General features: G+C 44.4%; 5 protein-coding genes and 2 non-coding genes across 12 annotated transcripts; 4 read left to right on the top strand and 3 right to left on the bottom strand.

The window, feature by feature from the left end:
* Positions 1-933: 933 nt before the first annotated feature.
* Positions 934-1007, bottom strand: Trnat-agu. Its single transcript has one exon. It is a non-coding gene; the product is annotated as a tRNA-Thr (tRNA).
* Positions 1008-6775: 5768 nt separating this feature from the next.
* LOC6727827 lies at positions 6776-8949 on the top strand. 3 transcript variants are annotated; one of them, XM_016175433.3, is made up of 5 exons: positions 6776-6942; positions 6999-7192; positions 7282-7707; positions 8141-8578; positions 8637-8949. In XM_016175433.3, the coding sequence occupies exons 1-5, from the start codon at positions 6822-6824 to the stop codon at positions 8832-8834; spliced, it is 1377 nt and encodes a 458-aa protein (XP_016034411.1). In that variant the 5' UTR covers positions 6776-6821; the 3' UTR covers positions 8835-8949. The 3 variants fall into 3 exon arrangements, with proteins under 3 accessions (XP_016034411.1, XP_016034412.1, XP_016034413.1); XM_016175434.3 differs by having other exon boundaries at positions 6777-6942; positions 8661-8949; XM_016175435.3 differs by having other exon boundaries at positions 6781-6942; positions 8141-8608; positions 8661-8802.
* On the top strand, positions 7941-8014 carry Trnat-agu. The gene has a single exon. It is a non-coding gene; the product is annotated as a tRNA-Thr (tRNA).
* A 51-nt stretch (positions 8950-9000) lies between the features above and the next one.
* On the top strand, positions 9001-10743 carry LOC6727826 (protein farnesyltransferase subunit beta). The gene is made up of 4 exons (XM_002103151.4): positions 9001-9213; positions 9269-9525; positions 9588-10259; positions 10316-10743. Exons 1-4 carry the CDS (start codon positions 9115-9117, stop codon positions 10545-10547), a joined length of 1260 nt encoding a protein of 419 aa, XP_002103187.1. The 5' UTR covers positions 9001-9114; the 3' UTR covers positions 10548-10743.
* Positions 10744-10899: 156 nt separating this feature from the next.
* LOC6727825 lies at positions 10900-12079 on the top strand. The gene is made up of 4 exons (XM_002103150.3): positions 10900-11083; positions 11143-11310; positions 11368-11579; positions 11668-12079. Exons 1-4 carry the CDS (start codon positions 10975-10977, stop codon positions 12046-12048), a joined length of 870 nt encoding a protein of 289 aa, XP_002103186.1. The 5' UTR covers positions 10900-10974; the 3' UTR covers positions 12049-12079.
* LOC6727824 (28S ribosomal protein S33, mitochondrial) lies at positions 12055-12622 on the bottom strand. Its single transcript, XM_002103149.4, has 2 exons — positions 12374-12622; positions 12055-12310 (listed from the first exon to the last, which is right to left on the bottom strand). The coding sequence occupies exons 1-2, from the start codon at positions 12491-12493 to the stop codon at positions 12089-12091; spliced, it is 342 nt and encodes a 113-aa protein (XP_002103185.1). The 5' UTR covers positions 12494-12622; the 3' UTR covers positions 12055-12088.
* Positions 12623-12830: 208 nt separating this feature from the next.
* LOC6727823 (protein CLEC16A homolog) lies at positions 12831-17688 on the bottom strand. 4 transcript variants are annotated; one of them, XM_016176586.3, is made up of 12 exons: positions 17204-17688; positions 17011-17150; positions 16799-16947; positions 16599-16741; positions 16456-16542; positions 15601-16391; positions 15436-15438; positions 15229-15345; positions 14700-15161; positions 14056-14641; positions 13782-13988; positions 12831-13288 (listed from the first exon to the last, which is right to left on the bottom strand). In XM_016176586.3, exons 1-12 carry the CDS (start codon positions 17407-17409, stop codon positions 12973-12975), a joined length of 3207 nt encoding a protein of 1068 aa, XP_016034410.1. In that variant the 5' UTR covers positions 17410-17688; the 3' UTR covers positions 12831-12972. The 4 variants fall into 4 exon arrangements, with proteins under 4 accessions (XP_016034410.1, XP_016034407.1, XP_016034408.1 ...); XM_016176583.3 differs by lacking the exon at positions 13782-13988; XM_016176584.3 differs by lacking the exon at positions 15436-15438.
* Between the last annotated feature and the right edge of the window lie 259 nt (positions 17689-17947).

The raw sequence follows: 17947 nt of genomic DNA, 5'->3' as shown, positions 1-17947 counted from the left end.
TTAAGAAGGGTTTCTTTTTCAAAAGAGCAGCATACCTTTTCAAATAAGTATTTTTTTCGATTTTAATTTTTCTTTACTGCACCTGAGCCGCTCAGCCATGTGCTGGATACGTAGAAAGTTAATCCTGGATAAGCGACGCCTTTGACACTGACAGGAGGATCAGGGCCAGGAATACAGGGATACGGACAGAGGACCGACAAACAGCTGGCCAAGTGGCCAATTTCATTTTCAGTCATAATTCCCAGGGGCGGTGTGGGAAATGCGGTTGCAAGGTCACCCAACGCTTCTAGGCTAGACGATTGCAATTGCAGCACCACCACTCCACTCCATTCCAGTTGCGTGATCCGGGTAATTATCCTACCCAGAGCAATCGATCCATCGATCGATCGAACGATTGATCTGCACAGGCAGCAGATCGTGACATTTGATGGACATTTGCCGCCGCTGCCGTTTTCTGTTTGCCGTTTTCAGTTGCATTTCACATTGCGCCGGAGTGGATTCTGGTCTGTTGGGGTCTACTAATCAAATAGCCTGGGAGATCCAGACGTGGGCCTCCGCCCCACTGCAATCTGCTCGTACAGCCTTCAATCAACTCATTAGAATCTCAATTCCACAAGCTGACAACACAGCAAATTGCCATTGACGTTGCAATTGTGAAATCAGAAGCGTTTCAATGTTTAAATGAGACAATTTGTAGGCGCTTAAATGGTCACAATAGGTTGCAATGGAAAAATGTTTTAGATTATATTAAACAAGAATGAATACAATGTAGTACAGTGTATAAACTTCGAGGTCAGGCTACAATTTATTTAACAACCGAAGAGTACTAATAGGTAGTTTTTTATAAGGGATGGTATATATATTGGCATCTAAATTATAAATATTTAATAATGGAAGGATGAAAATAAAAAATATTGCATACCGATTTGTGATAGGCCCCGGCGAGATTCGAACTCACGATCTCCTGTTTACTAGACAGGCGCTTTAACCAACTAAGCCACGGCGCCCATATACCTTGCTTTTTTCACAAGTACTTCATAAGGTTCCATATCTTAAAAAGTAGAGCACTATTTATGATTTCCACTTAAAATAATTAAATTTTGTCTATAGATACTTCTTAACTTCAAAAATCTTACTGATAATAGATGATACAGCAACGGAAATAGATACTTACAACTTCCACTTAAAAAATTGACTCGACGCGATTTCAAAATGTTGATAAGGGCGAATCTAATCTAAATATATTATCATCTATATTTAGATACAATAACTTATTAGTTATATGCATAAGTTTATTGGAAAACTATTTATTCGGTGCTTTTTAAAGAACTAAACAAAGAACGAAGTTGTATTGAATGTTTTGGACTTTCTTTAATGTTGATTTACATGAATTACGTGATTTTACAACATCGGTCAAGCACGGAGAAATAAAATTACTAATGCTGATCTCAAATTCATCGGAATTTATGCACACCTCCATATGTTTTTCTTGCACCTTTTTACTTTTACTTTACATCGTCGTAAAACCACAGCGAATCAAAATTTCATTTGCTTGTACGAGTTCGAGAATATTTATTCAAAGACGTAAGGATATTTGGGGCAAGTACAGTAAAAACTGCCTATGAAAGGTAACGATTAATTTTTAAATGAAAAACTGAAAACGGAATTAATTGAATAGAAGTAGCCAAGAAATGCATCTATATAGAACGAATTAGTGGTTGCATTTCAGAACGAAATGGGTTTTAAATGGGCTCCACTGCTCATAAGCATGCTCGTGTTTATTTGCGCAGGGTAACAATTTGAAATTTGGCTCAGGCTGCAATTTGGCGGCGTGTTTTGCATATTATCAGCTAATTTCCTTCCGAGATAAGCACTCTTTCTCCTAAACTCGCTGCCCCACCATGAGTATAATTTATGCCCCACAGTCCTCCATCTTCTGGCCGCATTTCGAGTGAGTGGCAACAATGAAATTGCTCGCTGGTTCTGTGCAACAAAAAATATTTATGCAAATCAAGCTGCGCTTTGTTGCAGCTCCTCCAGCCATATTTTATTGCATTTTCAAATATAATTGCGCCTCGCGTTGGGCATGAATATGGACATGGACATGGGCACATATTTCCACTTGGAGCAGCTTTGCACCGGCGATTTAATCTCGTTTAATTGCTGCGACTAAGTGCGGATATGTCGGCCAGAAGGGGGATTACTTGCAGTCAGCTGCCGGCAATCGAAATTGCATCAATGTCAAGCATGTGGAGCGGCTTTCGAGGCACAAAAACACGCCGGGTTGCACCAAATGATGGCCTGCTGCACACCTTGTCCCTGTGCTCCTCGCTCCGTGCCCCTGCCCCAAAGATTTTCCGCATTAATATTGCAATTTTATGAAAACAAGAACATCGCTCGCCGAAAGGACCGCGTCTCCCAGTCGCCGGACTCAATTGCACCTGCCCATTTAGCGCACGCCGCGCTAGTGACAAGTCATTATGAATATTCCTGTCCAGGGTCCGCATGAAAAGGATACTTTCGAAGGATAATGCGAGCAAGCACTTGCCTTGAGAAGACTAGCCAATACTCTTTTGAAAGTGGGTGTAAAATAATATGGCTATTTTAATCGTGATTATAATCTTTACCATCGTTTATATATATACCATGCAATCCCTGCTTTAAAAAGGTAAATCTATTTAACATCTAAATCCTATAGTCTATTATTAAAAAGATATGGTGGGATGTATCCATATTCTGAGTAGCAACTCCATTATGAAAGTTTATTTGGATGTAACTCTTGATCATGTTCATAACAATAAAATACGACCTACCTTTTAGTTTCCCCCATCGAAATAGAGTATTTCGATTGTTTTTATAATTGCAATGTAATATGTAGTTAATTTCTCCCCAGGGGTGGCTTTTTAAACTTGGTAACGCTGCCTAGATCAAGTGGCCCTTGCGGCAAAGTGCCTGCCCACTTGGCTCGAAATTAATAACGTTATTTTCGCATTAGGAAGCAGCCATGACACGGGCAGTTATGAGCATTTCGCGTAATTACGCTAATTATAGTATTCATTTTCCACCCCGACTCCAGCGGCTCGTGAGTACTGGCGATTTTGACAACCCCGACGATCGATGGCATCGAGGGCGATTAGCCAGCCACTTGAAGATACGCGTCGACCAAGTTGTTGCCCCAAGTTGTTGCAACTTGAGTTCGGGTTGCAATTTCAAAAGCGATTATGCTAATTGACCCAGTGAGCAGTGGCTCTTTGTAAAGGGACTCTTATCCAGCGACAGGGCGCAATTTTATGCAATTAATGCCGCAAATTCGGTGTACTTTTTTGTAGCCGAAATGCCATCTAAAATGGACACCCTACGAGCTGCTTGCTCCATATAAAAAATGTAGGGCCTCGGCCAAATTTGCATGGCAACAAAATATAGAGTACAATAAATATTTAAATTTTATTGCGCCCCTCGGCCAACATCCATCAGCGAAATGAGCAGCGAGACCGGGCGAAAAAAGTGAAAGAAATAAAACTTAAAAGCGTTAAATTTACGAGGTCTGCACAAAGTGCTCGACACATTTACGGGCCAAACATGGCCGGGCCAACTCTACGATTGGTCTTCTCTTCTGGAAACTCAAGTCGGTTTTTCATTTTCTTTCTGGTTTTGTACGAGAGGGAGGAGGGGGGATTCGCTTCCATTTCGCATGCGCGCGCATTTAAATTCACTTCCGTTTTTGCCGCAAATTATTGTGACTGTGTGTGTGTGTCTGGCTTTGAGTGCTTTGTGGGCTGCCATAAATTCATAACTTTGTGGAAAATCATAAAAACAGAATTTATGGCTTAATTATATATGTACACTCCTCGTGAGCGAGGAAAGAAGAGCCAAGTGCACAGTTGGCCTCAACTTGGCCATTTCATTTTCTGCATTTCACGCTGATGATTAAGTGCCGCACACCCTCACAGTCGCCTATACCAATACGTACTAATACAATTGCATGCACAGCACACTAAAAATTTAAAATCAGCTTACTAATGTTAAAATTATTGAAATAACCATCTTATAACGCTTTTTCAACCAACTAGCGTTCAGAATGCAAAGTGCCACATTCATAGTAAAACGTATAAACGCCTTTTGGGTTATCGTTAAAACAACCTTTCCCTTGCAATTCCCAAATGGTTTTAGCCATAAAATGCAGGAGATATTTCTCTGAGTGTGAGAGCGCGGATTTTTCGCTAGCATTTATGCTTAAATGCGCTGCAATTGTTCTTAAAACGCTGCCAACCTGCACGCGATGATGGAAAACCTCAACGATTTCCATTTTATTCTGGCCGTTGTTTTTCTTGTTTTGACTGCGGCGGCTGTTGCTCATAACTTACAATTACGTGCAGCATTTTCTTTTGTTTCTTATTGATTTTTCGTTTTTTTTTTCTTTTTTTTTTGCACTGAGGCGTAGAAACAAAAAATTGGGTTAAGCTGTTTTGCATTTGCAGCGAGTCCACACGCGCCCAGATAGACGATTCCCACGATTCTTTCAGCCTCGCAGATTGGAGATGGCCTGCAGGAGGAGCCGGAGAAGCAGGAGGAACAGGACCTGCAGACAGTTTGTCTATAAAGTTCTCCCCCGACCAGAAAATGAGAACCTCTTGCATAAAGCCAATTAAATTAAGAAATCTGATGCAGTCCGACGACAACAACACAGTCACCATCAGCCACAAAACAACGACACATGGAATGAACAAAAAAATCGAAAAGAAATAAAATGATGCAGAAACGTGAATCACAGAGGAATCTCACTCCCACCTCAAGTCCAGCACTTCAGGTCCATCCGTCTCTGTTGCTCCGTGCGGATGAGCCTGGCAATTGGTATTTTACAACAAACAGAGCTCGCGTTCAGCTTATTTAACATAAATCGAATGGCTACTGAAATACACCCAGTCAGCCAGTCAGTTAGCCAGTCGTCTTATCTCCTGACTTTGACTGCAGTTCTCCTGGCTGCTGGGAGGTGTGTGATGCACTGCACCCGAAGAAAAGAGGTGGCCAATGCCGAAAACAAGTATACGCCACGTTGGAGGGCGGTAAGGAAAATATAACAAATCATAGCAATAAAACAAAGCAAGTTGTAGACATTTTAAAAAAATCAGTTATATTTAATTTATATAATATATTTATATAATTAAATACTACATTTTTATAAAATATGATATTATTACATTTTCTGAAAAGAATATAACACATTACCGAAAGTAATTGACACCTTTTCTAAAGTTATTTATTGAATAGTTATTACTTCGTTTTTAGTTACAAATTTTCCCTTTGTATTAAGGCAATATTTATATTTGATATTTGATAGACAATGACTTGTTCTAAGCTTCATGATATACAATACCAAATTTTTTTCCCGTGTTTCGGGATGCTGAGCGAATTTCATTGAGTAAAGGCAAATGCAAAGGTAAAGCAAACGACCTTTAGAAAAATTGTTGAGGTCCGAGGAGTTGTTTGTGTCTTTTGCAGACAAATCACGACCCGCGGAGGAAGCCAGCCGGCCATCTAGTTGAAGGGGACGGTCAAGAGGGGATTGCAACCGATTTCACACCTCCTCCACACAGAAAAAAACCAAAAAAAAAGTAAGACGGACTGACCCAACTAATAAGAGTCAGCTTCACAAAAAAGAAAAAAACAGGAGAAAACAGCAACTGCAACACCTCTCAACGGCGACAACAACAACATGGCATAATAAATAAAAGCCAAGTAGCTGCTGCTGCCTCGGAGTCTGGGTCTGCATTTGGTCTGCCTGGTCTTTTGGAGTTCGGTTGGGAGTATGGCCTGGAGTCCGGACTCCACTCCAGCCCAGCCACAGCGGAGAGTCTGCTGGGCCCTGTGATTTTCACAAGTTGATATCGCAAACACAAAATGTTAATGAGCAATTTCGAGATGGTGCGAAGTGATTTCATTATTTAAACTTTTTTTTGGTTTGCTTAGTTTTTGCCTTTTCCTCGCTGTCTTTGTCTCCGGGATTGGACAGAGGCTGGGGGTTTCTTTTTTCGGGCTTTGGGCTTTGGGTAAGACTTTTATTACGGCTGCTCCATTGGGTAATGAAAGCGAAATAATTTTAATTGGCACCGGCTGGCAGCACTTTTATTTTGGACTCTTTCGATGCCAAATTAATTATTTCCTGTCAAATTAGTTTTGAGTTTCGGCATAAATTACGAGCGGCTCGCTATGAATATGCATTGCACTCAGGTTTCCCTATCGCCGCCAAATGTCACCTGTCGTGCGATGTCGCGTTGGGTTACTTCAAAACATTGTTCCGCCGCATAAATTAAGGCCAGCAACGTTGATTAATTGGGTCGCGTTTGATGATTAAAACATAAATTGCAATGGATGCAGTAAACGTGGCCGCGGATACAGCGACTACGTGTGCCCAGGACGAGCAAAGTGTAAGCCAGGATATGGAAAGGAGCCGGTGTTAGGGTTGCCTGGCACTAAAATTACACTTAATTAAACAACAACCCATTAAGGATCCACATCGTGACGAGCCCCTCGCGCAAAAGTGAGTGGAGAAGGGCACTCAAAGGGTTGGAGTATTCGAGGAATTTTATATGGGGACTATCAATTTTTCCAGGATCTGGCCACAAAATTGATCAGGATGTCAGAAAAAATTGTGAAGGCTCGTAAAAAAGCTATCACACACATCTTTTGGATCGTCTAATTGCTCACGAATATCAATCATATGAATCAGTATATGCACATATGGTTAGATAGGTCGTTATGAATATTATTCAATGTAAAAAAAAACTCTGTTATTTTAGTAACCCAGCAAATTCAGTCACAAAATGTTACAATACCTGCTGGTTTGCTTCGTTCTGCTCTTCAGACGCCGCACCGAAGGCAGCCTGTGTGCCACAAAGTTCATAGTGCGCGTGCCTCGCGACAAGGACATTGGTTTGATCTTCGGTGAGTTGCAATTGCGATTCGCTATGATCCTCCGATTGAGAATCAGATTCCAACAGATCTGACCGTCATCAATCGCATCAGGAGTGACAAAAGGGAGACGCTGGACTTCAATGTCGTCTCGAATGGGGAATGCACTGTGAACACGACCCATGGGGAGCAGGTGCACGGGATGGGAAGGATCTATGGCGGGGATTTCGGTTCCGTCGAACCGGGCAAGAGTGAGACTGTCTCCCTGGTCTGGCCCACTGTGGTAGGTACAAAGTGCATTGATTCTTATAGATTTACACTTGCATATTGACATTTCGGCATATGATACTGCACATTCCACATTGCTCACAGTCTCTGTACAATCGAGTGGGCAGCTGCCCCATTCTGATCTCAGCCACGAGTGCCCACGCTACGGATGCAGTGGCAACCGCAAGGCAGGTGCTGCACTTCGATACCCGCTTCGAGACCCTGGATCCGCAGAGCAACAAGCTGCGCCGGCGGAAGGATTACAAGGACTGCCGCAACTGGGACAAGGATTACCTGCGCAACTGCACACCGCTGAACTGCGAGGAGCGATACTTTGGGAAACGGAGCTATTTCAACGTGGAAACGGAACAGTGCGAAGCGGTGACAGATTGCTCGGGTCCAGGCGAGTACTACGACATCTTCAGCAACGAGCGCGTCGATCCTGGCAATTTCGTGTCTGAGGAGGAGCTGGACCTCATTAAGCAAGGAAAATTCGACTTCAATTTTTTGGATTTGCGGGGGCCACCATCGGTAAATATTCTTAATACCAATAACTGTATTTCTTTTTACCTTTTCTGAAACATTGTAAATCTGCGTGCGTTTAAATACCCATATCCACGCATTCTCACTGGCGCCATCTTACGTATTTGGCTTGAAACTCGTTCACTGCTTGCATCGCAACAATGCGGTCAAGCAGTGCGTGCGTGTGTACATTTTGTTGTTGAGACAGCACTAAACTAAAATCTTGCCACATGCGTGGACATGGCGCCGTGGCTTAGTTGGTTAAAGCGCCTGTCTAGTAAACAGGAGATCGTGAGTTCGAATCTCGCCGGGGCCTATTGGAACACGATTTGAGTGTGCCAGTATTATTTTTTCTATTATATTATATTAGTCTTTTATTTTCATATACTGAAGTATATCATTCCAAACTAATCTTACTATACTTTCTTAATTCACGTTTTAGCTGCATGAGCAAAAAGCCAACAAGGCGCTTCCCAACAAGAAAAATAACAGGAAACTAACCAGACCAACAAGGCACTTTGTCCATTCCAAGCATGAGAAGTCAGATGATTGCGACAATTCGCGTAAGCTAACCCTGGCCGATTTTAACGACTGCTTTCAGCATTTGCAGGATGGTCAGCCCAGGCCGCTCGTAGTTGAACCCACAATCGAGAAGAAAATCAAGAAAAAGTCGCCATTCGAGGTGCCCATGCTAACACAGCTCTATTACGACTGGTATCTTCCTTTAAGGAGCGATAACTGGGGCGAAGACGGAAAAATCGGTGCCATAGGTGATCCCAGTCCACAAAATGTCTCATCGGGATCGGAACCCCTCATCACGTGGATCGGCAAGCTGGATTGGAGGGGCTGGTTGTTCCTGATTCTCAGAGGAAGCTTTTTCGTGAGTTTGTGATGTCGGTGCACGAACAATGTAAATTGATATTATACAATTATTGCAGATCTTATTGCTAATTGTGTTTCAGGTTTTCGCCACTCTGACGGCCTATTTTATAGTGTGCCTATTTGTCTATGGATTCATGGAACTGTATGGCTTTTGGACTAGTGACGATGCACCCGAGACTTTTATGCTAGACTCCAGTTCTCAATCCACCGCCTTTAATCTCGTGACCACAGAAAGTTTGATGTCACATCGATAACCGTGATTTAAGAACTTTAAATGTGAATTTATGGTCTTTTTATAAAAAATTTAATTGAATATTAATGCATTGTTAAAATGTTACACAATAAAGTAAAAAAAAAAATCTAATATCTAGCCAAAAAAAAACAAATCGAGTTTTTGTGTAGGGAATACCCTAATCAAATAAAAAGCAGTGTTGCAAGTCGAACTTTCATCACACAAACAAAAACCATTCGCTTATAATTCCTCGGCAAATCTTTTTAGTTTATTTAATTTAATTTAACCGGCTTGGAGTAAAAATGGGAACCGAGGAGGAGCTGCTGTTCCGCAACTTCCAGCGCCTGAAGAGATACATCTTCGACGACGAGAAGGTGTCCACCACCACATCCCGCGAGCAGGTGAGTAATCCCGAATGTCGGCCAGGAAAAGATAAGAACCGATGAATACTTGCAGCAAAAGACGGAGAGCTCGGTGGAGAAATGCTTCGACCGCTTCGAGCAGATAATGTTCACCGACCCGCGCCTCACCCAAATCTTCCGGCTGGAGCACCAGTACTACCTGGACGCGATGCTAAGGCGGCTACCCTCCAATTACGAATGCCTGGACAGCAGTCGTGCGTGGTGCGTTTACTGGATCCTGCAGGCGGCCCAGCTACTTAGCTTTAACTTCGACGACCAGACATTGGACCACGTGGTCCAGTTCCTAAGCAAGTGCGTCTTTGGGGGATATTTCTCTAATAGGCATCCTTAATGCTCCAGTCACTCTTTCATAGATGCCGTACGCCGACTGGGGGTTTTGGAGGAGGACCTGGACAGTATGCCCATCTGGCGCCCACCTATGCAGCAGTGAACAGTCTGTGCATCATCGGAAGCGAGCAGGCGTACCGTGCCATCGACAGACCGACTTTGGTCCAGTTCCTGTTTAGTGTGCGTGACTCGGACGGCTCCTTCCGGCTCCACGTGGATGGTGAGACGGATGTGCGTGGCGCCTACTGCGCCATCTCCTGCGCAAAGCTGCTAAATCTTCCCGAGCCAGTGATCAAGGAGCTGTTTGCCGGCACTGGAGACTGGATAGCACAGTGTCAGACATACGAGGGTGGATTTGGCGGAGCCCCTGGTCTAGAGGCCCATGGTGGATACACCTTCTGCGGGATCGCTGGCTTGGCGCTGCTCAACGAGGCTGATAAGTGTGACAGGCAGGCTCTGCTCAAGTGGACACTGCGCCGTCAGATGCGCTACGAAGGCGGCTTCCAAGGCAGGACCAACAAACTGGTTGATGGCTGCTACTCCTTCTGGGTAGGCGCCACCATTCCCATTACGCAGGCTACGCTATCTGGCGTCGACAAGCAAATGGAGCACACCCTTTTCGATGTTGAGGCCCTGCAGGAGTATATCCTGCTCTGCTGCCAAAAGCAGAGCGGCGGGCTTATCGACAAACCCGGAAAGTAAGCGATTAACACCAACTTTGTGATGTTTTTTCATGTGAAACCCATTTTTTCAGACCGCAGGATCTCTACCACACCTGCTATACCCTCAGTGGCGTTTCCATTGCCCAGCACTCGGAGTGCGCCAATAGCCCCCAGGTCCTGGGAGACACCATTAACGAGCTACTGCCCACCCACCCACTGTTTAACGTCCCACCAAAGTCCGTTGCAGCTGCCAGGAGCCACTTCAGCAATTCCAATGACACAGAGTTCTCGGGAAAGGACAGTCCCAGCAAGGAGGCGAGTTAAGGCTTCAGGATAGGAGGAGGCTGCGCAATGAGGAGCTTTCGTTGGATGGTGGTTTACCTTTAAAGAACTAAATTTGCTTTAATAAATTAATCTTTGAAATATTGTATTTTTCGCTTCTTGTATGAATGTTTAAAGTTTTCTAAACAATATTTATGTCAGATATTTTCAAAATAAAATTATTATGTTTTCAAATAAATTTATATGTGATTTAAAACAATGACCCACTTGCTAATTATGTAAATAAGATGAAACAATTTTTTCATAATTCATAGTTTTATAACTATGCCTTTAAAACCGATAGCTATTGTTTCGCCCCCTATTGTGTTTGAACACGTTTATATGTGAATGGTAAAACAGGAATAATTTGCGTTGCGAATGGCATTTTGGGACTGATTTGAAATCTCGGCTTTGGTTTCGCATCCTTTTTATGTTCTCCAGCCACAGGACATTGAAGCGTAGGACGCCTGCCCAGGGCATTGACCGCCGAGAGTACATCGGTCACCTGGTCGATGAGTATTACACAACAACCAACATCGGTAAACTTTTTATTTATGTCTTTTGCCGGTGTGAATTCATTTTTGATTTTTGTTTTTAGAGGCCCAGCAACAGGTGACTGCTAATTTGGCCAATTTTGCATACGATCCCATCAACTGGTCGCATCTCCTGGAGGCGGACGCCCTGGATGTATTCCTGGCATCGCTGGAGACCCAGGATCAGCTTTTAAAAGTCCACGGAATTGCGGCATTGTGTAATCTTTGCCTGGGTACGTAAAAATCTCATTCTAGAATCTATCTTGTTGTTCATCATAGTCTTTTTACAGACAAAACGGCTGCCAAATTTATCAGAGAGCAGCTAAAAGTGATAACCTGTCTCTTTGTGCGCACTGATCACCCGGAAATAGTACTTCACAGCCTGGCGCTCTTTTACCAATTACTGGAAATTGGGGAGTTGGCTGATAGGGATTTACTTCTGAGTCCTCCGGTGCTAAGGACGGTGCAAGAGTGGCGGGTCAAGGCCCACGATGAACGCATCGTTAAACTTTGTCAGTTGCTGCTGCAAGATTTCGCAACACGCACCGAGATTGTCCAGCTGCAAAATGCTTCCCCAAACGTTCCGACAGCTGAGCAGCAAAGTACTGAAGCAGGTGCAAGTGGTTAAGCGGTTTTCCCAAAGCGATTTGGAGCAGTTTGCCCAGTTCACCGGCGACCACAACTACATCCATAGCCTGGAAACACCCACCGAGGATCGCCGCGTCCACGGAGCCCTGCTCAACGCGGTGGTGGCGGGTATAATGGGTACCCAGCTCCCAGGTCCGGGCACCGTGGTTCTAGAGCAGAATTTCAAGTTCCTGAAACCCTGTCGCATTGAGACCGACACCCTGGTGACCGTACGTCTGCTACAATCTCGAAAGATTTCCACCGTGGAGTACGACATACGGCAGAACGACGAGGTGGTTTTCGCCGGCAGCGCCAAGTTGCTGACTCGCAACCAAAAAGACTAGCATTGGTTCAATAAAAATGGATTTTAGAATATTTATTGTACTACTTCTTAGAGGCCCGCTTGCCCTCGCCCTTCTTGGGAGGCGCCTTGCCGCGCAGCTTGCGCAGACGCTTCATCTCCTCCTTGAAGTCCTGGTGCTCATCGCGGAACAGTCCGTAGTCGCGCAGGTTCTTCATCAGCAGGTGCGTCTCCACGTGCCGCGGATACCAGTTGACCACGTAATCCCGTTTGTGAATTGGTTCCTCCGAGAACATGCGAACCACCTAGGGACGGTCGAATAAAAGCATGTTTACATTTTAATTAATAAATTCAATACGGGAACACACCTTCATGGACTTCTCGTTTGTGGTGCGAGCCACTTCGCCAAAAATGCGATTTGAGAGGTAGTTCATCCGGCGAGCATACTGAGTGCCGAGCTTAATCAGCTCCGTGTACTTGTGGGACATAGTTAATATTAGTTTGCTATTCTTTTCATGAAATAATTTAAGAGTTTCTTAATTTAAAGTTTTAGTAAATTGCGGTTATGTCACGAAACAAAAACAAGCGACAGCTGATTTCCAAGTGCAGTTGCCATTCACACAAAAGGCCGATATTAGGGGCATTCCTTAAATTTCAAACCTGTATTAACCGTCACTTTTAAGATTGTTATAGAACATATCATTAAATAAGATAAATATAAAAAAAAAAACCAATTTTTGTTTGAATAACAGAATGACGCATGGCTTCCATTATCTAAGATTCAAAAACGTACTTCTTTACTAATATATATAGAGAGACTTGAGCTCAAATTCGTCAAGTTAGTTTTTATTTAAAATGAAAAGGAATTAGAGTATGTACCACCTTATTAATCAACTGGAATAACAAAATTTTAGCAACAATCTAAGCATAAGGCTCCTCCCAATGTAATACTAAAATTTCTAGTCTCTTAGACCGTCTCTATGGCTCCCCGTCGCCTGCCCTCCGATCCGCCAGTGGCCTCGTTTCCGTCGCTCCCGATAAAAGAAGTCTCCTCGGAGCTCTGTGTTGGGGGCACTTCACGGGCCAGGCCATTTAACTGACTTAGAAGGGCGTTAGTTCCCCCCAGGGACGCTTCACGTGGAGAGCCGCTGTGTCCGGATAGCTGATCGTAGTGGAGCACGCGGATGGGTGTGTGTGAGCGGGAGGCAGGCGAGGGATTTCCCCGAGAGTGCGGACTGTTGTTGCGTGAGTGCTGGAAATCCTCGAGGGGAATCTCCTCCGACCTAGAACGAAAAAATATTACACATTTATTTATAACTCGATTAGGTTATTAGTTAATTTTATAATTAACAAGAACGAAAAAAATACCTCAGCATAAAACATAATGACATAACGAGGACAGATAAAAATGGAGAGCTTTAATGCATGCTATTCGTTGTTTATTTGTCAAAATAATACGCAAATAAATATAAAAATATACGACAAACGATATCTCTATACATAATTATACAAGGTGGTATTACAAGCAAACTTAGTCAATCTTACAGATTTTGTTAAGTGTATCTTAATGAAATTTAACAGGCCAAGAGCCAAAATATGCATCAAATTTCGAGAATCATGTAAACAGCTAGATAAATGGAACTTTTTGATGTTTTAAACGAAATCCAATTAAAAAAAAAGAAAGACTAGTTTAGAATACTGCAATACTTTACATATCTCAATTATAACAAAAACCATTCTAAGACAACAGAGCTAACGAAAATGTTTCATTGTTACCGCGGCCTGGGCATTCTAGGGCTGCTCTCCCGCGACCGATTTCCAGTACTTCTGGGCTGGGAGTTTTCCCGCGACTGCGAGGAGCTGTGGCTGCCCACGCTAACACTGGGCGATCGCTCCCGATCTGAGTGATCGGCCCTAAGATTCGAGCCCGAAGTTGAGCTGGGACTGCGGCGTCGGGAGCGGCCAGCGCTTTCATTTCTAATTCTGCGGGAAGACGCACAGATGAGGATGGAAAGGAGGAACATGAGGACACACCGAGACTTGAACTTACCCTTCGATGGAACGATTCGGGGCCATCTGGGTTCGACTAACCCCAGCGCTATTGCTTCCACGCAGCACTGCTGCAAATCCCGGCACTCGATTGGCCGTGGAGAACATGGGACGGTGGTGACTACTGCGCGAACTGCTGCCACTGCTGTTACCACTTCCGCCGCTACTGGATGCGACCATTGTGCCACCAACAGCGTAGACAGGAGAGTCCATCTGTCCAGGAATCTCGATGAGCTGCGCAATCTGGTACATCTTCTTTTGTCGCGCCTTGCTGCGACCCTTTGTCAACCTCTGCTTGGCAGCCATGCAACGGATGTGATCGTCGAACAGGAACTTGGCCGAGAGCAACGGAGTGCGGTTGTGGGTGACTCCGCCCCGGTGCACGGTGATGTGCAAGCAGCGCGAGTCATCCTTATCGCCCTGCACCTCTACGTCCTGCAGAAAGCCAACAAACTTTGCCACACCCCAGCCCAGAAGCTTTGCATCCGGCTCGACGAGAATTAGCTGCAATGCGTCAATGACCAGAAAGCGTCTTTGCTTGCTGCTGTCCTTGGCCACAACGGTGCAGGCTATTAGGTCACTATTGTCTATTTAGATTGATAATAGTTAGCCTTAATATATACATCATCTTAGGGGCATACTTACTCAGATCAAGTACGTTCTCCACCTGCACCAGATTGACTACATTTGTAAGCGGCAATAGTGATTCCTTCTCATTCAAAAACTTTTGGCACGTGCGACGCAGCAGGAAGTACACGCGAATGGCTCGGCGGGCCTTTTCCACCTCCCCGCAGGGGAGTCGTCGCGTAAAGTTGATTCCCGTAAGGGGCGTTCCCGTAGGAGGCAGTAGAATGGTGGAGTCCATACACAGAAATTCTACGTTCAGTTGCGCCTTTCGCATCTCGTTATATTCGTCTTCAAACAGGTCTAGGAAGATGTCCTCGGACCTGTAGAAGTTACGGAGCACCACCATCGACTGATTGCGGGCGCTGAAGAGCAGATCCTGTTGAGCGGCGGTAATGCAGCGCGAATCATCAGAGCTGGGACGGGTGAAAGTGACCAGTAACTCCAAAGCAATCTCAACGGTAATCAAACGAATGCGGGACGCTGTAGGGAATACAAATGGAATTATTAAAGATCTAATGATAGCCGGAATTCGACCAGTTGTACATACATGGCTGACTGGACTGGGTGATGATGTTTAACAGATGCTCAATCAAGGCTGTCTTATAACTGAAGGCGCCACGGGTTGATTTAGCAAGAACCTGCTCGAACCACTCATTCTTGATACCTATATGGAAAGGTACACAAAAATATTTGTTAACTAGACCATGATGGATGCATACGATTGATTAGTACGGGAGGTGGACGAGTTACATACCATCTGAACGGATTGGGACATGTACCAGAATGTGACATTTTCATTACACACAAAGAAAGCAATTAGAATGAAGCAGAAATGGGGTGATCAGAGCAATGGAAAGTTACACAACATTAGCCAAAAAAAACGTCAAATGAAGTTAAGGGACATCTTCATGAATCTTACCTCGATTGTGCGACATAGCATATATGAGGCACAGCGACAGCAGGGCAAGGTAATCGTTTTCGGTACAGTCCAAAGCATGCAGGACCGTGTCTAAAAACGGCTTGGCCATCTCAGCAAAATCAGCCTTCGTTGAGGAAGATGACTTCTGCAGCAGCTGCTTTTCCTCGTCAGTTATGTTGCGCAGTTTGATCTGCTCCGCTTCAACCGCATCTGCTTGAGAATCCAGTTCTGTGGTGGCTGGGGATGAGGACTCCACGCCACTGTCCTCGCTGAGGGCATAGCTGGATGAGCTAGACTGACCAGTGACGGTATCCAAGGCTTGCTCGAGACTCTCGTTGGGCTCGCCGAAGCCAGGCACAACCACTTCGCGGTGCTCAACGTATGAATTAAGAATCTCGGCAGCACCCTCCTTAAAGACGCTGTGGTCGCCATTGAGGATAACCCAGGCCAGAGCGTGCACTAGCGGGGCATGCGAAACCACCAGGAAGACCAATGAGAGCAGGAAAAGGGCCACGATGGAGCTCACTCGCGGATTGTGCATCTCCTGTATGTCGATGTCAACATTGCGATTAAGCACAGCAGCAAGATTCTGGGTAACCACTGCCAGTGAGGGCGGGGGCGGAGCTGGTGTAAGTGAGAATATGTACAGAGGCACGAATAGCTTATGCAGCAAGTGCTCGGTTAACACCGCGTTCAGATCCTTGATTTCCAGCAGGAGAATGTCGCTCAAATAATGCAAATGATCCAGATGCTCGGCAACCAAATTGGACAATTTTTGATTCGATTGATGGCTGCGGATAAATCAGTCAGAAGTCAGTACTATAAAAGGAGGGACTATATTACAATAACTCTTACTCTATATCTGTGCGAACACAAGTGTCTAGTTCCAGAATGTGTTTGCCGATAAACCAGACCAGATTACTGAAATATGGAGCAGCCGTTCTAGGGAGAAAAGAAAAGTTTAATGGAGCTCATAGGACTGAAGGCAAAGGTCGTACTTGTCTCGAATAAAACGCAACATGCTTGGGTTTTGAACCTTGTAGACATTTAAGGAAATGGTGCGCACTGCAATTCTCACCATTGACTCGGGATGATTAAAGAACTTTATAGCCTCTGTGTACAAGGGAAAGTCATTTGTGTGCTGAAAGGAATATGTCACATTGCATGGATATAAAGATGTGTTTTAGACAGTGCAAACCTCATTGTAAAAGAAGTGTATTGTGTGGGTGTTTAACTTCAGACTTAGCGTCTTTAGAAAAAGTATGTAATAGCCCATCACATCCTCGTCGGAGAAGTCAAACTTATGCACCATGATAGAATTTACATGGTTGTTGCTCAACAGATAATCTGCAACGTTATAGGAATGATTACGTCGAGTGCATTATAAAAACTGTTGAAAATTGTACTTACACAGGGACGTCTCGTTGCGTATGTTCTCAAAGAGGATGTTGAGAGTCTGAAGGAGCTGCACGCAGACGAAACTCGAGCCTCCACTCTTTTGTCGCATTATGTGCAGGAAATACGATAGCATATTCTTCTCCAAAAAGAAACTGTTGCAAATAATTAGATTAAGGTTTATTACATTGAGATGCTTATTACTCACTCAAACACCAGCGAGTCATGCTGGTCGCCCCAAATCAGGATCTCTGCGATGCAGCGCAAAGACTCCACCAGCAGGCCACGATTACTTTCCGACACTGTGGTGTTCTTCTCCAGAATGCTGTACAGGTACTTCAGGTGCTCCAGCGACAGGCGGTTCTTGGGCCGCCCGCCCCAGGGTCCGCCGAACCAGCTGCGACTCCGGAACATGCTGGCAACTAGGATGGAATCAACTGGCCACGATCCGCCTGACTGCTCTCATATCAGGGTAGGGAGTGCGGGAGCGCTGTTCTCTCGGATATTTGCATGCACTACTGCTCACGGTCACGCCACTGGGTTGGCCCACAATAAGGGGGCACCTAATGCCTGCGATTGCACGAATCTAATTTTGTAATTTGCGAATGGCGATTTTTTCCAACAAATTGCTCTTCTTCTTCACGGGGAACACAAGTGTCACAGTCAGCTGTTGCTTCTGCCCAAATAAATGGTTATCGGTATCGAAGTACCAGAGATGACAAATGGCTATTTTGTAGTGATTGCATGAGAACTGCGACTAGATCACGACTTTTAAAAATCGCGTAAATGTCCTCTTAAAAAAACCGTTTTAATTTTGAAAAACATATTTGGTGAACAAGACAGTCAAATGCGGAACAAGCATATATTAATAGCATATCACACCATGCATTCTACATTAAATATAATTAATTATTATCACCTCAAACAGTTTGGTAATCTGTTTGTTATGGAA

Source organism: Drosophila simulans, chromosome 3R (genome assembly GCF_016746395.2).
Source record: "Drosophila simulans strain w501 chromosome 3R, Prin_Dsim_3.1, whole genome shotgun sequence".
NCBI lineage: Eukaryota > Metazoa > Arthropoda > Insecta > Diptera > Drosophilidae > Drosophila > Drosophila simulans.
This window is presented reverse-complemented; position numbering and strand designations above follow the sequence as displayed.